The sequence below is a fragment of the Leptopilina heterotoma genome, unplaced genomic scaffold (genome assembly GCF_015476425.1).
Source record: "Leptopilina heterotoma isolate Lh14 unplaced genomic scaffold, ASM1547642v1 Lhet_708, whole genome shotgun sequence".
NCBI lineage: Eukaryota > Metazoa > Arthropoda > Insecta > Hymenoptera > Figitidae > Leptopilina > Leptopilina heterotoma.
The window spans coordinates 428,614-450,207 of NW_025111164.1; the positions used below are offsets into that span (position 1 = coordinate 428,614).

A 21,594-nucleotide genomic window follows, 5' to 3' on the forward strand; every position below is an offset into this window, starting at 1 on the left:
TAGAGCCCTGTAAAGGAGTTTACGCAGGGATTCAATTATTTTCGTAAATTATAAAATTCTGCTTAGAAATTGAATTATTTTCATAAATAAGAAAACTCATCACAGAATGCCAATTATTTTTAATACAATTTTAATTCAGTTGCCTGAAGAAATGTAACTATTCTTAAAAATTTTATTAACATTCGTCGAAATAAGAAGAAGAATTCGATTTTAAAAAACATTCAATTATTCAATAAATGATTTAATTTTTTATTTAAATAATTGAATTCTAAGTTGAATTTTCTATTAAAAATTGATTTAAATTGAAATTTAGTTCAAATTTTAGAAAATAATTAAATATTAGAAGCTTTATAAAATGAATTTTTAGAAATAATTAAATTTTAAAAATATTAATTTTATTAAAAGTTCTGTAGAATTAATTTTTTTACAAAGTTAGATGAAATTTTTTTTTGAAATTATTTCTAGTTTTTATTTTAAAAAATTCTCAAAAAACATTTTTAAAAATTATTAAGAATAATTTATTTAAAGAAGAATATTGTTCTCATACGCAATTTTATTTTGGGAAAATAACAGTTTGAAAAAAATGTACTTTTAGTAAAGAAGATTTTGAAACTACTTTTAACTTTTAATTAAACTAAAAAATTATTATTTTTCGAAAAATAAGGAACTAATACATATAATTTTTGACTTTCTCACCTGTAGTTAAAGTTACTTTGTATCTTATTTAATCCACGATTCCTGTCAAAAGGTTTCATGAGATATTGCCTGAAAGGAAAAATTGCATCTCCAATAAAGCAATACGGTACTACAATATTAGTACCTGGTATAGCAGCTTCTTCTGGCAAGTCAACTTCGTCATTTTCCAGGGCGATACTGAAATCTGTGTGAGTAAACGCAGATAGATCACTGACAGATCCTAAAAATAAACATTAAATTTTACATTTGAAGTTAAATTTGTATTACTTTTAACAATTAAATTACCGTAATCTCCTACGTCTATCCAAGTGAACCGATAATGCGAATCACAAGCTGCCAAAAGTTTAAAACTAAAAAACTTTTTATAGTTAAAGAACATTGTTCCTGAATGTGGCGGCTTTTTAATCCTTATTTCTTTGCCATCCATGGCACCAACACAATTAGGAAAATCTTATTTCTCATGAAAACTGCGCGGAACTATTCGCCAATCAAAGGCATCTTTTCTACTTAAATAATGAGGAGACAAACAATCCCATAATTTAGGACAAACTTCAGCTATTATTTTGTAAGTAGTTGATAAGCCAATGCGGGAAAAATTTGCAGTTGTACGATTACTGTCGCCATTCGCTAAATAACTACAAACAAATTATTTACAAAGCATTAATAAATTAAGAACATTCTACAAAAATAAAATTAGAAACAGCACGGTAAAGTAAGAAAATTTAAACCATATTTAAACAAATATTTAGAGAAATGTACTGCTCAATACACTGTCAGAATTATAATAAATATAGGTACTAATTTCTGTCGGAAATCCGAACAAAGATCTATAGGCAGTACATTTCGGCCTGGTAGAGAATCTACCCACGTGAAACGATTCTATTCTATATTTTCATAAGAAACTACTCATTATTTTTTTGATAAGTTTTCTTTAAATTTTTTTAAAATTATGTTTTTTTATTAAATTTAATTAAAAATTTGAAAAATAATTGAATTAAACAAAGAATTTAAAAAAAATTTTTAATAATTTTGTCTGTTCATAATTGTAATTGAAAATTTGATTACTTTTATTTTATTAAAATATATTGATACTAATTGAATGTCTGCAAAGAATTTTACTATTTATAAAAGAAATTGAATCCTTCAAAAAATGTTATTATTTATGAAAATAATTAATGTTTGCGTGAAATGTTTGAAAATAATTTAATTGTAGAGAAAAATGTAATTATTTATAAAAATAATTGAAATCTTGGGTACAATTTTTTTAAAAATAATATTCTAAAGAATTTAGTAAATCTAAAAAATTTTGCTTTTTATAGAAGTAATATAATTCCTTAGAAGAATTTTTTTTACAGTTTCTAGAAATAATTAAATTCTTTCTACAAATTTTAATAAAATTTTTAAGAATAATTACATTTTTCGAGGAATTCAATTAAAATTCTATTAAAAATCATTGAAATTCTGCAATGAGTTCTACTATTTATGAAAATAATTGAATATATTGCGAAAAAATTTTTAAAATAAAATTGTAATTACGGTAACTAACTTCCCTTGAATATTTTCGAAAAATTTTAATAGAATTCTTTGAAAGAATTTAATTATTTTGAATAGAATGTAAAGAAATTTCATTTATTTTCAAAATTTTCAATTATTTGTCTATAAATGTTCAATTATTTTGAAACAATAGAATTAAAAATTTTCAAAAATCTTACATTTCAAAATTTTTATAAATTATTTTTGACAAATTCAAATTTAGAGAACAGTATATAAATGTCAATAAAAATTGAAATAAAAAGCAATTTTTTAAAAACAAATAAAAATAAAACTTTTTTCAATTTGGTGAAAAATTCCCGGTTTTTTTCGGATTAGTAGACACCCTGGATTTAGAAAAATATTTACAAACATTCTATATTGTTTACATTTGCAAAGTTTTAGTGTATATTTAAAAGAATATTGTTAAATTAAAGGAAACAAGTCTGAAAATAATTTTTCTAAAATGGATACAGAATAGTATTTAAGATATCACTGAATGTTTAAGAGTCCAGGTGTTAATAACAATTTATCACAATTCATCACAAGATATAATTTTAAAGAAAATCAAAATATTAAACCTGAAGAAAAGTCTTAAAATCATCCAAAGTTATATACTTATCAATTATATATTTGCAATGTCTGATTGAAAACAAAATTTTTTTAATACACAGATTTACGATTAACTCCTGTGCGAATTTAATTCGATTGTTCAATTCCTTATACTTATCAATAACAGATGAAGAAAAAATATAACAAATAAAAGATTTTACAAATATTATAAATTAATTATTCAGCACTATACATACTTCAAAGTTACTATCAAACGAAGTTTTTTTGATAAAGGCCGTCGGATGCTGGCTTTTTGCAGTCTGTGTGCAATTAAATTGTACAAAATGTCAAACTGATTTGGTGTCATACGAGCCATCTTATAAAATTCTTCATGATCGCTTTGCATGTAATATAAAAACAAAGTTTGATATGCACCAAATAGATCTCTTAACTCTCTTCTTATGTGCGGTTTGACCCACCATCTGCGAAGGAAATTTCTATTTTGGCTCCATCTTATATATATATATTAACTACATTTAAATATGCAGCAATTAAAGAAAGCGTTTGTAAAAGAATAATAATCATTATTTAAGTTTTAAACAGTTGTAAGAATAGAGTTGACCAGATATACTATAATACCAACAATTCAGGCTTGGTCATAATTGATTGGTTATCCACAGTTTGTCACTTTATGGACAACCAATTAGATTTAAGCATTTCAGAAAATTGAGAGCGAAGGGAAAGAAATCACGGTATGCAGCCAGGCTGCAGGACTATTTATTTTCTGCTTCCATGCGATAATATTCCTAACGGTTTGCGACTTGAAATTAATATTTTTGTTTTCCCAATTTCTTCTGCTCGTGTAGTAATTTGTTGCTGGTAATTCAATTTATCTTCAACAATGGGTGATATCGACATAAATGAATTGATCATTTAATTGGTAGAAACAAAAAAATGCTTGTACTGCAAATCGGGGGACAGCTACAAGGACAATGTTATGACAAAAAATGCGTGGAAAGTAATTGCATGTGAGATAACACTACTAATTCTATTTTTACGTAAAAAAACAAATAATACCTAATTTTTTTAAAGATTATTTTAAATCAGAAATTCAGATCGGATTTTTAGCAAATTTTATTTCTCTGGTCTATAAGCGTTATTACATTTACTTATATTTTTTCGAAAGAAACATTCTTTAGCTTAAAATAAAAACTAATTTTTTAGTCGAATTTCAAATAAGAATAATGAATAATAAAATATAATTGATTTTATAATAATTTTATTTCGTTTTTTTATTTAACATTAGAGTAAATAATAAAAAAATGTATCTGTACGTATTAAATAATGGAATTATACTTTTTTATCACAGAAAAGGAAGTGCAAAATAAATGGAGAAATCTATAAGCATTGTATGTCCAAGAACGAAAAAAAGACACAACATATATTCCGTCGGGTTCAGCCGCCACAAAATTTGAAAGCAGTTGGGAATACTACACTTCCATGTTTCTTCAAATATACGTCGATCATAGAAAGTAAACACCCCGTTATACATTTTTGTTAAAAATTTTATAAAAAAATGTTTGTAACAATTATCATACACAATTTTGAATATTCATAACACATTTCAAAATGTAATACAAATTTTATTCTTAAAATTTAAAACACATTTTTTTAAAAATTTTCAAAACATTTTTTAAAAAATTAATACAGAGTGTTTGAATGAAATTTGAAATAAAACTGTTTTAAATTCCAAACATTTCTGTTTAAAATTTGAAATATTTTCTATTGAAATCTCAAACAGTTATTGTATTTGAATTTTTCTTTTATTTTTCTTTCATTTTTTAGGACGCAAAGTAATTTTAAATTATCACGCCCTAATAAAGAAATTGATGACACTGAGTACATCAGTAGCGAAGATGAACAATTTGAAGAAGAAGATACCGACTTAGAACCCAAAAATGTCGACATTTTAGGAGGAGGTAATATCATTCCACTAAAAACCAGTAATAATATCTTATTCTCAGTAGTAAATTTCAAAATTAATTTTAAAAAATTAATAGTATTTGTTTGTTTGTACATTTTAGTTAGCAGCGATTCAACAGTAGATTATTTATTGATAATAAAAAATGCTTGGGCCGGACTAAAACAAAAAAACAAGAGGCAATGTTTTAATGAAATAGAAACTCTAATAGAGGACACAATTAAGAAGTTCCACAAGTAACTAAGATTTTTTTTATAATTTGAAAATAAAGTGGATAATACAAATAAATAAATTGTAATAATCTTTGTATTCTTTCTTTCTTTTTATCCACACCTGACGTAATTTTGTATTATTAATGTTACACTTTTGTGTATTTATCTTTACATTTTTTTAAAAAGACATTTAGAAGAGGTTATGTTATATTGACTTATCGAAAATTCTGGAGATTAAATTTAATTAACAATTTTGCACATGCAGCATATTTATAATATTTCTTTATTTGTTTATAAAGTTTTTTTAAAAAAGGTTTAAACTTCAAATATTTAACAATTTATTGAATTTTTTACAATTATAATTTTTCAGAATAATTTAATATACACATTTTACTACATTAATTCATTTTTACTATATGTATGTATTTATTAATTAATTAATTAGTCTTTATTGACAATGAACGAAATTTTACTAAAAATTAATTTTTATCATTCATAACCTTTAAAAACATGAATTTCTTACTAATTCCCAAACAGTTGGCAACTCCACGTTCGTGACGTCAGCGCGTACACGTCCACGACAGACGACAACGTCCAGTCGTGCCCATTGTAGAACCGACTTCACAAGCTTTACTCCACTCGTCGAGTTCTTCTCTTCTGCTTCTACTTCAATCGCTTGCCCTGTAAAATTCACGTTTAGTCGTTTAGAAGCTAAGCTCGGTTTTTTCGTGGACAGTCACATATGATGCACCAGTGGTGGATCAACTGACGGAAACATGGTTATCTATACTTACACATTTGTATTTAAATAAACATCAAGTATCGGTAATTGGTAAAGGAGGTACAGATCATTATTGTAATTTAAAAAAAATTTTAACTTGTGTGGAAACAATCCAAGTTTGCCACGACAGAATTTAGTGTTTGGTCGAGGGCTATTTGGGTTCATAATTAACCTTTCCTAAATGACAAAACAAATGAAAAACAAACGAAAACTTTGATTTGTGGCTTCCAAATGTATATAACCATCATTACATAATACATTCTTTTTTATTTAATCACCACATAGTAAGTTCGAAGCAGTTAATTAATTACTAATGTTGTGACAGAAAAGAAGGGTTTTTTTCCAATGTATGTCTTAAGAGCCTAACTTACATGTTTAACATTACCCAAGTGCGATGCCGGGATTGACTTCTTTCTAAGGAAATTTTGTAGAAAATTTAAAAAATATTTTATACGGGTTTTTGTTTCGACCGACATGATGTTTTAAGGGATGAAAATAATAGGGGTTGAAGGTTTTTTGGGGTCACTACATTTAAATTTAATGTTAGATTGAGATATTTTCAAAATGGCGGGATTTCCTCTTCAATCCGACATCTTTTAAATTTTTTTGGATCGAAAATCCAGAGTAAGTATTTTTAGCTCAATCCCCTAACTTTTAAATTGTTTTAGCCGACATTTTTAATTTTGAAAATTGGACATCAAATTTGAATTCAGCGACCCCGAAGATCCCCCAAGTAAGAATTTATTTTTAGTCGTTTTCGATCAATTTTTAAAAACTTTGATCATTTGAGTTATTTGTGTCTGAATATGGACATATGGTAAAGAATCAACTGTCAAACTCTATTTTCATCTCTTAAAACATCATGTCTGCCGAAATAAAAAAATATTTATGAAATAGTTTTCAATTATTTACAAAATTTCCATAACAAGAATTCCTGCGTGGCATTTGGGTAGTGTTATTTGTTAGCTTTAAATTAAAAACATTTTTCAAACTACAATCACGATCTGTACAAACCTGGACAAAATTTCTTATTACAAGAATAAAGGATTTTTAACACGTAAGAAAATATTTGCAATTATTTTCTTGTTTCAAATTAATCAGAGAAACATATTAGATCGGCGTTTTCCATTTTTTATAATAATTATTGTAATGAATGGTAATAAATTAACGCGGGGGGCGTCTTACCCACCCAGGTAGGATATATGGCCAAATGCAGACCTTTTGTATTTTCGTTCTGATTAATTTATTATTTATTGTAGGTATTTGGTCCTTACATAAATATGATAAATAGTAATAGTGAATAGTATAATAGTATAATAGTATAATAGTATAATAGTATAATAGTAATAATAGTAATAGTGATAAATGATAAATAGTAATAGTGTGTAAAAATCAAATATTCAATTAAACATATTAAAATTTGTTGAATTTAGATGTAATGTGAGAAAGATAAATCATTAAATTAAATAAAACCTCATGAAATATAAACAACCTGTGATTAACTTTTAGTTTTTCTTAACACTTTCTTCCTGTTTTCTTCATAAATGTTAAAAAATAAGCAATTGTTATCTCAAAATCGAACTGTCCCTCTAATGAATTTTTAGCACATTTATCTCCTCTCAATGTGGATGGTAGACCAATAAAGTTTAGCGAGAAAGTGAGAGACTTTGGTCTAACAGTAGATCGATCCTTATCTTGGAAAGACCATATATATGAAATTTCACGAAAAACATTCATGGTACTTTAACAATTGAATAGAAATAAGGATTCACTTCCTACTGCTACGCGAGCCTTGTTGGTCAAAACCCTCATATTGCCTTTTTATGATTATTGTTGTTTCGGCGAAACTTCCATGCAAAATAAATCCGTTCATAATTCGCTCGAATTTCATACGACATTTGTAAGGAAATTTGTGCGAAAATTTTTAAAGAAATTGTCAAAAGAATTTTCGTGGGAACTTCCATACGGATTTCAGAACGAAATTTTTTCTTTGAAAATCCATTCTAAAAAATCCGGGTACTTTTCGTACGAATATTCGTTCGAAAAAACGTTTCAAAACGCCACACGTATTTCAGTAGTAATTTCATACGAATTCGATAGGAATTCTGTACGAATGTGGCCAATACCCCCTGGAAATTCGGCAAGTTTTTTTATTTTAATATTCTTTTAACATTTCTATTATGACTAGAGTCTAATAACGAGCTTTATTGCAATATATTTTGCAAAACTTGATTGAAATACGCATTTGGAGAACAATATATAACAAAGCTTATTATTAGAGTCTTATCATAATAGAAATGTTAAAGTATTATGAAAATAAAAATGTTGCAGAATTTTTATGGAACATCTTCGGGAACTCCATGGAATATTTTGTCGTGGGCGACCAGCGTCGTTTTTATAGTTAGAATAGAAATTTATTTCCTGAATCGGAAGTAAATTTAAAAAAAATTCTGAGTACCCCCCTGTTTCGGAAAAGCTCATCTTTAATAAGAAAGCTTCAACAGGGTTGCCACTCTTCTCCTCATTACAAATTCCCTGACTTTTCCAGGTTTTCCAGGTTAAAAAACGGAATTTTTCCAGAATTTCAAAACTACATTTATATATTACAAAATTTATTTTTTATTTTTAAAAATATTTAAATATTAAAATGTTTTTTTAAATAATTGAATTTCTTTAATGAATTTTAATAAAAATTTTAAGAATAATTTCATTTTTTAAGGAATTTCATTAAAATTATATTAAAAATGATTGATAGTGTGAGATGAGTTTTATTATTTACATATGAAAATAATGAAATGTTTGCGTAGAATTAAAAATTTTTTTAAAATAATTAAATTCTTTTGGAAAATTTTATAAAAGTATAATAGATTTATTAAAAATCATTGAATTGATAAAAGTTTTTGAAAATTATTGAAATTTTGCCATAAATTTTATAAAAATTGTTGGAGTTAATTGAATTGCTAAGAAGAATTTTAGTGCTTTTGAAAATAATTGAATTTCTGCAATCATTTGTAATTGCTTCAAAATTCAATTTGTTTTAATGTTTTTAATTAAAATTCTTCCATTAAACCATTACTTTTAATAATCTATTAAAAATATATATTACAAAATTTTATTAATTTCAGAAGAATTGGAATAATTAAAATTTCTCAAAAATCTACGTTCTCTAAGACGATTTCTAATTAAATTAATTCAAAATTAAAATTTTACAAAATTTTAAATTGAAATCTTTTGAAATTCATCTATACTTATGAAAATTGTAAACGCAACTCTTAAAATTCAATTAATTTTGATATAATTTTGTAAGGTTAGATTTCAAGAATAAACTTTAGAAAATACCAATTTTCCAGGATTTCGATCAAAATTCCCAAATTTTTCCAGGTTTTTTCAATGTTTATAAAATTCCCTGACATTTCTAGGTTTCCAGATTGCGTGTCAACCCTGCTCCAATTTCATTAAAAAAGACTTAAATTTGATAATTGCGTACCAAAGTTGTAAAAATACAAATTTTTTCTGAATATCAGAAATAAATTCTAAAACAGTTCTGAGTACATCCGATTTACTGAAAAATGCTTGCAGAATGTCCATGGAATTTCCACTGGGTATACTTCCATGGAATTTGTTAACGTGGATTTTCTAAAATGATATGGATGAGACTATTTTGATGGAGAAATTCCAAAATTTTTAATTAAATTTGATAAATATAATAATGTGCCCTGCGCCCAGGGAAGTTAGAGAAAAGCAAAAGACTCTTTTCAATCAAGAAATATCAGAGAATTTTATTTGAAGTTGGAGGAAACTTTTTTAAAATTATACAAAAATTATTTTCTTTGTGAATTAAAAATGTTTTTAATCTAGCAAGAATTAACAAAATCAGGGCTCGGATCGACTTTAAGACTAAAAAAAAAGTCGCTTTAGTCGCATAAATTCTCAACAAATGTCACGAAAAGTCGCATAAAATTTGCAAAAAAGTAAAAAAAAGGCGCATGGAATATTAGAAAAAACGACAAAAAGGAAACAGGAAATTGTCAAAATTGTAAAAAAATCACATTTCTCGACAACACATACTTTAACATAAAACAATCCGGAATAAAATTTAATAAAATTCAAAGCAAAATTGTAATTAGATATTTTTAAAATTTTTTTAAAAATTCTCTTTAAAGTGTAAATTATTTTTATGAATAATAAAATTCTTCTCCTAAATTCAATTATTTAAAAAAAAATTGTAATCAAATTCTTGTCAAAATTTCAATTATCTTTATAAATAATAAAATTCTTCTCTGAAATTCAATTATTTTCATAAGTAATAAAATTCTTCGCAGAAATTCAATTATATTCAAATTTTTTTTTCAAATTAAAATTTTCTCCATAAAATTCTTTACAAAATTCAATTAAATTAAATTAATTAAATTAAATATTTTTTCCCTTTTTGACTGTTGAACCAACGAATAAAAAAAAAAGCTTTCTTAAAGTAGGAGGAGTTAGAATCTCATTTTAATTGGTCTGAAAAGTAAATTTTCTAATTATTTTAGAAAAACGGGAAAATATTGTCTATTTTGTCTTTGTTAGTATAATTGATTGTAGAATTAATTCTATTTGTTTTCTGCTTTTTTATTTTTTATATTCTACTAAATATAATAATAATTAATTTTCAATCAAAATTAATTGTTCATGCTATTTATTTTTTACATGAAATTGTTTAAGAAAATTTTATTCAAATTTATTTTTCTAAGTAAAATACTGATTTCTAGCTTTGAATAATATTTATTTAAATAAATATATTTATTTTAATAATCGAAAAAGTTTTGCTAAATTTCTAATTTTTGATCACATTGTCGTAAAAAAACGTTTTCTAAAGGTAAAAGATATGTTTTATTAGTAATATCTCTTAAATCAAAGAAAGCAATATTTTTCAATGTTTACTATATTTACACATCATTTTGAAACTTTGCGCGTTTATTCAAATCAGTTCCTTTCGTTCCGCCGTTCAGAATATGATCGTAGTAATATGATCGTAATATGATCGTCTGCTACAAGTATCACGCATGTTACCAATACATTGACAGGTCTCACAGTTCGCATATTTATCATTAATAATTGAACAATTTACGATTTAATTCAAATTAAATAATGGATAAATCGACTGTAGAATAGTTAACTTATTAATTATAAGAGCTTTTTCTAACATTTTTAGTTTTTTTGATGAACTTTTTTCTACTATTTAAAGTCTAACCACCTATATATTTATGTTTATCGAATCTGGCAGGAATTTCAACTAATTATTAATTATTTAGAGATTTATTTATTGCAATATTTGCTAAAATCTATTCTCTAAACATCCCTTTTACATATTTAACACTTCCTTTTGCTATCAAACACCTTCTCAATAGTTTATTCCAACTTTTACCGTATGTCTACTATATGTCTACCATTTGTCCACTTTAAAAGTTGACATATAGTAAATCCAAATCTGGCACGGTTTGGATTCAGCATAAAAAAATACATGGAATTAAAAAAAAATTAGAATCGGTCAATAATTAACGAAGTTATGACCATTTTTGCGAATTTGAACGGCTGAATTTAGTTTTGTGGCGGGCGAGAATCAAGCGCCACCGAGTTCCCCCACTCCGCCGTCCGAAAGTTGAAAAAGGATGCATGTACTTTCACTTGATATAAATGAAAAAAAGCACAAAACGTTAAGTTTAATTTTTTTTCATAAAATACATGTTTGGAACTAAAAGTGATCCAAGTGTTCCAATGAGTTTCAATAAAAAATATGAATAATTAACTTGTCAGGAATTTAAAAAAAAAATTAACTCCCCCCCTTCAAGTTAGGTCGGATTTTTTTTTAAAGTTTTGTGGAAACAAATGTAATTATATGCCGTTTATAGCTAATTGATAAAGTGAAAATTAGCTGAGTAATTTCATTTGTTTCTGACAAAAAAACACACCCTTTTTTAACCCTTTTTATTATGCGCTTAGATAAAAAAAATCAATGGCCATTTAAATAGGATAAAAGTTTGACTTCTTAAGTGTACTTTCCAAAAAATAAAATCGAAATTCGATGTAGGGGAACATAGTCGAGGTCGGCCACCTTTTTGACTTTTGTTTATAACTTTTTTTTAAAAATGAATTTGGACAATTGAAGTATATGGTTGGAAAGTCCTGTTTAATAGGAACATCTTTTCTGTACAAAGTAAATCGATTGGTTTTAAAATGAAAAAGTTATAAAGATTTAAAAAAAAAATTTGTAGTCGAGGTTGGTCCTTACAGTCAAGGTCGGCCATGATTAAAATTCAAAGGGCATTAATCGTTAAAAAATAAAATAACATGTTTGGAGTTACAGAAAATTGATTCTTTATTGTTTACAGTTTGTAACTTAATGAAATAACAAAATGATAAAAATAAACAATATAAAAAAATAAATATAAATAAAAAAAAATTTTGCACTAAAATATTAATAAAATTAAATAAAAATATTAATAAGATGATTAATTATATTATAAGTTATACAGAATTGCAGTTTTTGCAAATGAAGTAGCTCGTCCTCATCTTTGCGCATTTTAAACACATAGTGGCCGACCTTGACAGTAAGTAACATTACCGAATTGTTGTAACCATAAAGAAATACGTTTCGGGATTCGATTTTTTACTTTGTTTTTCTTTCAACCATGAGTCCCACAAATTTTCTGCATACTTTCCTTGACGATTCAATTTGTTTTTTATCTTTTATTAATGGTTTTTCACATTATGCACAAAACTTTTTTTGAGCTTTTTTTGTACCGACGTCACAGAAAACACAATTTTCGATCCTCCGAAAATGTAATTGAACAAAAAGTTAGGTTTTACTAAGACAAGCTTCGACAAGCATGCGCGTAGGTGGCGCTAGTGAACTTGACAAAAAAACGCGAATGGCCTACCCAGACAGAGTCCAACCTCGACTATACTCCCCTACCAAAAGTGGGAAAAATTCCGTTGAAAAATTACATGCTTTTAGTTAACAAATGGAATTATGCATAAACTATTTCTCCGATCTAGTTAATTTTTTTGGGATTTATTCAGCTACGCAAGGAGAACATTCCTGTTAAGTTATGAACAAATTCGATAATTATTAACAAAGTTATTAAACAATTTAAGAAGTGCTATTTTTAATGGTTTAAATTCATTTGCAATTGAACTAATTAACCTTTTTTAACGTATGACCCATCATTTGAAAGGTATATCTAAGCTCTATAACTTTCAATAATAATTTTTTTCCCTAAAACTTAACCGGAAGCAACGAGCATCGAAAAACCATGTTTTCCAAACTTTAGCGATCGTTTACACTATTTTTCGCACCCGGAAATGGAGAGCAAACTGTGGGGCTCTTATAAGGAGCCCCCAAACTACCAGAAACCGTTGAGACTTTGCTGTTTATATTTTTTGGCAGTTTTTGCACTCACCGACTGGCCTACTAGTATTTTCTCCGAAGAAAATAAGGAATACCAATGTTTTATATGCTCGATAGTTTTTTACCAAAAAGAAAAACATTCAAAGCATATAGAAAATGAACATGGACTTCTACAATGTTTAAAGTGCAATGAATACTACAATAAAAGTTATTCCCATGCACATTGCAGTAAATAATTAATGCAATTATTTCAGCTGTTTATACTTAGATGTCTCAAAAGCCAAAAATATTGTTTTACAATAAGCAATAAATAATTATACAATTCATAAACAGCAATCTCAAAACAAAATAAATAACAAAAAGAAGAAATAGCCTTAATTATTATACAAAAAGTTGTTTTGTAATTCTATATCTTTAATCAAAAGTGTTTTAAAATAATTTTAAAATAATTTTTTTATTTATTAATAAATATTTAAATGTAATATCCAATAAAACATAATATTATTATAATAAATGAACCGAATGAATTGTTCAACGAAACCACCTTGATATAACGTGATCAACATTAAATTCTTTCATTATATAATTAAATTATAGTACATTAAAATATAATTCAAAATACATATTTTACTACTCCAATCGCCAAGAAAATAATTGAAAAGTCTCTTCAAGTAGTTTTTTTACGTTTTAAAAATATTAGAATTTTAAATATCATTATGATCCAATATGATAAACTTGTCAATATTAAATATTTTACTACTTCATTTATCATAAAAATAATATATAAATATAATATAGGATCAATTTCTAATATCATCAGATTGATCTAATGTGATTAACATAAAATATTTTCCAAGAGCGTAAAGTAATTTAATTCATCTCCAATTGAGTTAATAGTAACAAGTTCTTTTACGACAATAGACACAAAACTAATTAAAAAATCTTAAAACTCAATTTTATGAAAGGTTTACAAATATATTACAATTTTTTATAAAATTAAATTGATCCAATGTGATCAAAATTTTATTTAATGTTAGAACGCATAGAGACTCAACAATTTATTTTTTATGATGTTTTAAAAAAATTATTAAATTTTTTTAAAACATTTTAGTGATCTAATGTAATCAAAATTAAAATTAATTTTCGAACGCATTGAGACTTACCTGTTCATAATTTATTAATAATTGTTAAATATATACAATAATTGTTAAAAACAATTGAAATATAGAAAAACAGTTATTTATGATGTTTTAAAAAAATTATTGAATTTTTTTTAAACATTTGAGTGATCCAATATAATCAAAATTAAAATTAATTTTCGAACGCATAGAGACTTTCCTGTTTAGAATTTATAATTAATTGTAAAACTAGCTAAAACAAACGCGCGTGAATACTTGCTGGGCGCATCTGCCATAACATAAGAACCCTGATTATCTTAAAAATAATGTGAGAAAATAAATAAATTTTGCAATAATTTTAATTAATAGTACCCAATGCATTCAATATCATTTAAAAAAAAATTAACAAATTATGCATAATTTTTACATAGTCTTATATAATAATTACTTAACAATTATTGAAAAATTTTCTGTCTACTTCATAAAATAAACAAATCATAATATTGAATACTATTTCTCATTAACCGTTTTTTTAAAAAGGTTTGTATCATATTTCTAAATAGTAACAGTTATCGTCAAACAGAAACAATAATACTTCAATTAAGTATTTTTCACACTAATTTCATTCTTTTTTTTAATAATATTTAGAAAATTAAATCTGATAGCGTTCCACAAATGTAAGAATGGATGTCGAAATTTTAACAATTCTAAGAAATATGTTAAACGTTGAAACATTCATGATATTTTCGTGTCTTAACACTAAGGGGCCATTCATAAACCATGTAACCTCTTGAAGGGGAGGGGGGTCAAGCAATTGACTACGACAAAGGGAAAAAATGGCGCTAATAGGGGAGAGTGGGGCAAGACGGGGTAGCGGGTAAGACGGGGTACCGGCCCTATTTAACAAACGAATTAACCAATCGCGATTATATTTTACACAATACTGCACCGAGACGATAGTTTCTTGTTTATAAAACCTAAAAGCCATGAGAACAAATCTTTTATCTGTTTTACTAAAAAAAATGTTTTCGACGATTTTCTTGTCATTTTTTCACTTTTTTTAGGAGGCGTTTATTATTTAATAATAACAGTTAATGAACTGTATAAATTTTTTTCTAACTGTCAAGGGTTACAGAAGAAGAGAAGCATATGTTTTTTTTCTTTGTTGAATCGTAAATTGCAGTAATTAATCGTTTTATTAAATTTCGCAGGTGCGGGCAAGATGGGGTAGGGGAGAGTGGGGCAAGACGGGGTTCACAAATTAAGCAAAAAAAAAAATAAGAGAAGTTAAGAAAACTACTAAAATCAAGACTGAATAAAATAAGAGTGACCAAAAAGAAAAAATCTTGTCAGGTTAAATCATCAATTAGCGATGGTAAAGTGGAAAATACACCTTGTCTCTATTGTAATGGTTATTATTTAGACTCAAATGAAGGCTGGCCTGCTTTTTTTGTCTGCGGCCAATGGGCTCACTGCAGTTATGCATGAAGATGAAGATGCAACTTTTACTTGTAAAATTTGTCGACAGAAATAGGTTGTTTTTTGTTAGTACCCCATCTTACCCGCCGGTGGGGCAAGACGGGGAGATTTGCAATTTTTTCAATATTATTAATTATAAGCTTTTTTAAGAAACAGATAGCCTTTGTACGCCTTTTTTTACGAAGGACTGATTTCCAAAAATGATAATTAAAAATAATAATAAAGTATATATTCGATAATTTTCGTTTTTTTGCGCTTTAAACCTTAAGTATCCCGTCTTGCCCCACTCTCCCCTACATGTAATAGCGTACTACGGGGGGAGGGTCAACATTCCCAAAAAATGGGGCTACGTAGCTTATGGACGACCCCTAACAGATGATAGTAAGAATTAGAAGTCAATCTGCCACCATTTGCGAAGTTAGGAGTTTATTTTTATAAAACACCTATTTTTCTAAAATGTCAACGTAATCTTAATCACGTTTTAATATATTCTTGCTGAACACGAATATCGTATTTATTTTAAATTAAATTCACGTTGTTTCACAAAATTTAAGAAAAATTGAAATATGGGTTCCGTACTCCCCCATGGGTCAAGAATAGTTAGAGCTAGTTTGGCACGGAAAAATCCTGCTAATGCGACTGGAAATTATAAAAAAATGTTTAATTGTTCTTTTTAGGTTGATATACACAATGGTGCGTAATTATATGTGACCTGGACAGTGAAAAGGGACCTTACGTGCGAAAACAAGTTTTCGAGAAAACAGCAGTTAAAGTTTAACTTAGAAAAACCCTTGTAACTTTTTTAAATATTAATATTTTTTAATCAATTTAGGCTTATTTTCTTCACCGTGAATCACAGTATCTAAATAAATAACATACAAGTAATGAAATTTTTTTTTTACTAATTGTTTATATAAATTAATAACAAACTCCCCAAACATAGAAAAAATAATCTAAGTTTTCTAACTTGCAACAATAAGTATAAATAAGTGACACATGTTTGTAAGGGTTTTTTTCGCTGATTACGAATATGATAACAAATTTGAATTTTAACTGTTGACAGTTGTCAAAGAAACTGTCAACTTTTCTAAATAATAAAAAGATTATCGTCTTCGTTATTTTAATTTGTATAATAAAAAAATCAGTTTTTTCGTATTTTTACTCTTGTTTTTTTAACTTTAAATTTTTTTAAAAAACTTCTAATCAACTTATGATTTTTTGGTTTTCACCATCTTAAAGAGCATTTCAAACCCTATCCGAATGAACAAAAAAGTAAAAAATGATTTTTTGACACGTAAGGTCCCTTTTCATAGACCAGGTCACATATACGGAAAAATGAAGCTTATTGACCAATAAATTGGTGGTCGTCTGAAGAAAATTGGTTAACTTTCAGGTTCTAGCTCAGACGAATTTTTATTCAATATTAAAATTCAGAAAATGTTCAGAACATATTGTTATTACTTTCAGATATCAATATTAAATAGTCTAAATCCAATAAAATAGAGAAAACGAAAATTTACTGATTTTTTATAACATGATCCGAAAAGGTCTTACCCAACTATTCTTGCCCCATCCACCCCTACTTTTATTCAACATACAATTCAAAAAATATTTTATACAGTTCAAATTGTAGAAAATTAAATTAAAACCCTGACCATCGTAAGGTTTATACACCCGTCTTAAGCCTACAATCTTCGCTATACAAGTGTTTTTACAACCGTAGAACATTTGTTACAAACATTTCTTAAATTTTACTTAATACTAAATTTTTGCGCCTACAGAGCGACTTAAAAATTAGGAGTACTCGCATTTGCCTGGATCACCCGTCTAATGGGTTTTCTCGACAGTGGAGAGGGAAACTGTAGAAAACGTCTCCTGAGTACAACCGGTTTATCGACAGTCGAGTTCTAATGGTGTGTACCGGACAATAATCGACGGTGCACATCATTATACCTCGACGTCAAACCTCCCGCTTAGATTGTCTCACGTGCCGGAAAAATACTAAGCCAAAAGGGCGCGAAACAAGGGTACTTACCCTTGGTCCTTAAAACGACCGCCAAGCGAGGCATCTATCCGACTGAGCTAATCTGTCGGTATATTAAACTATTATTATCAATATTAATAATAAAAATGGAAAACATTGTTTGATTCAATTAAATATTTTATTTGTCTATTATCTATTACTTAGATATTTTTCCCAAATTTGCATTACTTAGGTCAAATAAATGGAATAATTCAAATTAAAAAATATTGCTTCAAATCAATAATTATGAAAATTGCTTGATTCAGTAATTCATGTTCTTTTAATTCAAATATTTATTTGAATCAAGAAAATAATTTTTCCAAAGAACTACAGATTTGTTTGTATCAAATATTCATGGGTAAGACTCCGTCAGAAAAAAAGCGATTTGCAAGTGGTCTTCCGATTTCTTCGAAACCTTGGGAAATAGAAGTCTTATATGAATTAAATTTAACCCTAAAAGGATTTTAAAAAATTTTTAAAATGGCGGCCGCTACGCCATATTGAAAATGAGTGTTGCGTTTTTTTCAAAAATTAATAACTCTGAAACTTTTTGATCGATTTTAATAAAATTTACAGGCGATATAGTTAAAAATACGTAGTTTAATTTGATATTATGAACAAAAAAAAATTTCCAAAATTTGTCAAAAAAAAAGTCAAAAAAATTTTTTGAATTAATTTTTAGTTCAGTTGGCCTAATTTTTGAATTTTCTAATAAGTAAATATCGATTCCTTGTAATTTCACCTTTCATTTCATAAAAAAAATTTATGGAGACTCTAATAGTTCTCGAGATATTGCGACTTTAGTGGGAGCGCGTACCGCGGAATTAAACTCCGTAGCGAGGCGGAATATGAAGCGAGCGTACAAACGTGCACAATAGGGTGTCCGTAACAATGCGACTTTCGAATTTTGTTTACGCCACCCCCCAGTTTAGTTCCAATAAAATGAAAAAAAATTTCCCAAAATTTGAAGCCGATTGATTAATATTAACACGTGCCAGAGATCCATCGAAATTTCCCATTAAAAATACATAGGAAAAATGCACTTTTTAAAAAAAATTTATAACTTTTTTAATTTTCATGCAGAAAATTCTCCAGGTCACATTTGGCTTCATTTTTAGCTGCACTATAAGATAGCACTTTGCCAAAAATTTAATTTTGAAAATTTTTTAAAATGGCGGATGATTAAAGTGGGTCATAAAAATACACCACAATATATCCAAGGTTTTAACACATAAGTGTTGTCAAAAATTCAAAAAAATTACTTACTCGGGGCTATTTTCGATCGTTCATCATGAATCTGATATCAGAAATTAATTTTTACTAAATTTTCGATCCAATATGGCGGGTTCAAAATTTTGATTTTCTACATTTTTAAAGTAAAAATTCTAAAACAACGTCAAGGGCGATTTTTGGAAGCGCTATTTACACTCAGAGAAAAAGTTTTAAAACCTATTTTATTTGTCACGATAAAACAATTTTGTTGAATTTAAATAAAAATTTGGTTTATTTTAATAAATACGTAAAATTTGTTTGGTTATTGGAAAGAAATTTTTTATTTGAAGTTGTTTGTTTCATTTAACCAAATTTGTGTTTTGAATAGATAATATTGTTTAGTTAAATACAGTTTGTTCGACAAAACACACAAATTTGTTTGATTCAACCAAATCATTTTATTTGAGTCAAACAAACATATTTGCTTGTCTCAAAAAGTACATGTGTGAATTTAAAAATGGCGATCTCACTTGTCTACAGTCCGCGTTCGCGTCAAATTTATTTGTTAAATCGGTAAATCAAAGAAAAAAAATTATAAGTGTCGGTTAAATAAATATTAAATACATTGTGTTCATTGACTTACTGCATATTTAATTTGTACCAGTGAGAAGAATATTTACAAAAAGGTTTTGTGAAGTTTTCAGTTTGTTGTTTCGAATAAACTTTTTTCTGAATGCACGTATAAAAATCATAATTATAATATGTTTAATGTAATATTTCAAATGTTTTTTTATAATTAAGTAATTTTGTTTATATGAAGAAATACATATATAATATTTTACTTAATTGTTATTTATTTTCCTCTAATAATGTTTGAGTTTCCTAATTTATTATTTTCTAGTATACATATTATTGGTTAAATTATAATTTATTATATGTATAATTTTAAAATATCAATAATTATTTAATAAATTATAAATTAACCAATAATACGTACTAGAAAATATTAAATTAGGAAATTCAAATATTATTAGAGGAAAATAAATAACAAAATTAAGTAAACAAAAATATTTATTTAAATGAACCAAATACGTTTACTAAAACTATTTATTTGAATCAAACAAATCTTTTCTCTTGAAATAAACAAATTTTTTAGTTATATTAAATAAAATTTTATGGTTAAGTGTAATAAGCATTTGGTTAATACAAATAAACGTATTGGAAGAAATTTTTTGGTTGAATCAAACAAACGTTTGGTTGACTGTATAGCAATGCATTTATGCATTTATGCATTTATTCAACCAAAATTTGGTTGATTCGAACAAATTTTTTTCTGAGTGTACGAATCTAATGTTAAATTTTTATTTTTCAAATTATTCGATCCACTATGACGGATTCAAAATTATGATTTTCTACATTTTTAAATAAATAGTCTAAATATTAATTTATAGATTAATATTGACAAAAAATAATTATTGGGATGTTTTAGAAACTCTTTTATAGAAATTTAACTTTTTATACCTCTGCTCTTAAAAATCGATTATTAAAGAAATATTTAAAAAAAAAATTTGAATCCGCCATGCCATATTAGATTCGGTAATTTAAAAAATAAACTTTTAACATTAGATTCGTAAACAGCGCTTCCAAATATCGCCCTTGACGTTGTTTTAAAATATTTACTTCGAAAATGTAAAAAATTAAAATTTTGAACTTGCCATATTGGATCCAAAATTTTGAAAATTAATTGTTACGGACACCCTATTGTGCACGTTTGTACGCTTGCTTCATATTCCGCCTCGCTACGGAGTTTAATTCCGCGGTATGCGCTCCCACTAAAGTCGCAATATCTCGAGAACTATTAGAGTCTCCATAAATTTTTTTTTATGAAATGAAAGGTGAAATTACAAGGAATCGATATTTACTTATTAGAAAATTCAAAAATTAGGCCAACTGAACTAAAAATTAATTCAAAAAATTTTTTTGACTTTTTTTTGGACAAATTTTGGAAATTTTTTTTTGTTCATAATATCAAATTAAACTACGTATTTTTAACTATATCGCCTGTAAATTTTATTAAAATCGATCAAAAAGTTTCAGAGTTATTAATTTTTGAAAAAAACGCAACACTCATTTTCAATATGGCGTAGCGGCCGCCATTTTAAAAATTTTTCAAAATCCTTTTAGGGTTAAATTTAATTCATATAAGACTTCTATTTCCCAAGGTTTTGAAGAAATCGGAAGACCACTTGCAATTCGCTTTTTTTCTGATGGAGTCTTACCCTTATAATAAATCATTATTTTATTTGAGACTAATATACCATTAATTGGGTAAAATAATTAATTATTATTTATCCCAAATGCTTCTAAGGACTCAGATGCTTGGAAATATTAACATTAACCTTTAAGCCGCACCCTGGGTGTGCGACACCCATATTCTAGCTTTTTACTCTAATATCTCATTTAAATTCGTAAAAATTGAACATGTGTTGATATTGGACAGTACATTTTGTACTTAACTTCATGTTTCGTGATTGTTATTAGTCTGTCAAGTGTCTTTGTGTATTTAATAACTTTATAAAGTTGACGACGAAAAATTTCTGCTTGTCTGACACCCAGTTTT

At 26.6% G+C, this 21,594-nt stretch overlaps 1 protein-coding gene across 1 annotated transcript in view; it reads left to right on the forward strand.

Annotated features, from left to right (window-relative positions):
* The window catches only part of LOC122510596, a 31,610-nt gene extending 26,640 nt beyond the window's left edge, over positions 1 to 4,970 (forward strand). The window contains exons 2-4 of the mRNA XM_043625367.1: positions 4,148 to 4,310; positions 4,624 to 4,757; positions 4,863 to 4,970. Of these exons, the coding sequence (XP_043481302.1) occupies positions 4,148 to 4,310; positions 4,624 to 4,727 (267 nt within the window). The 3' untranslated portion in view covers positions 4,728 to 4,757; positions 4,863 to 4,970. The remainder of the gene's footprint in view (positions 1 to 4,147; positions 4,311 to 4,623; positions 4,758 to 4,862) is intronic.
* Positions 4,971 to 21,594: the final 16,624 nt, after the last annotated feature.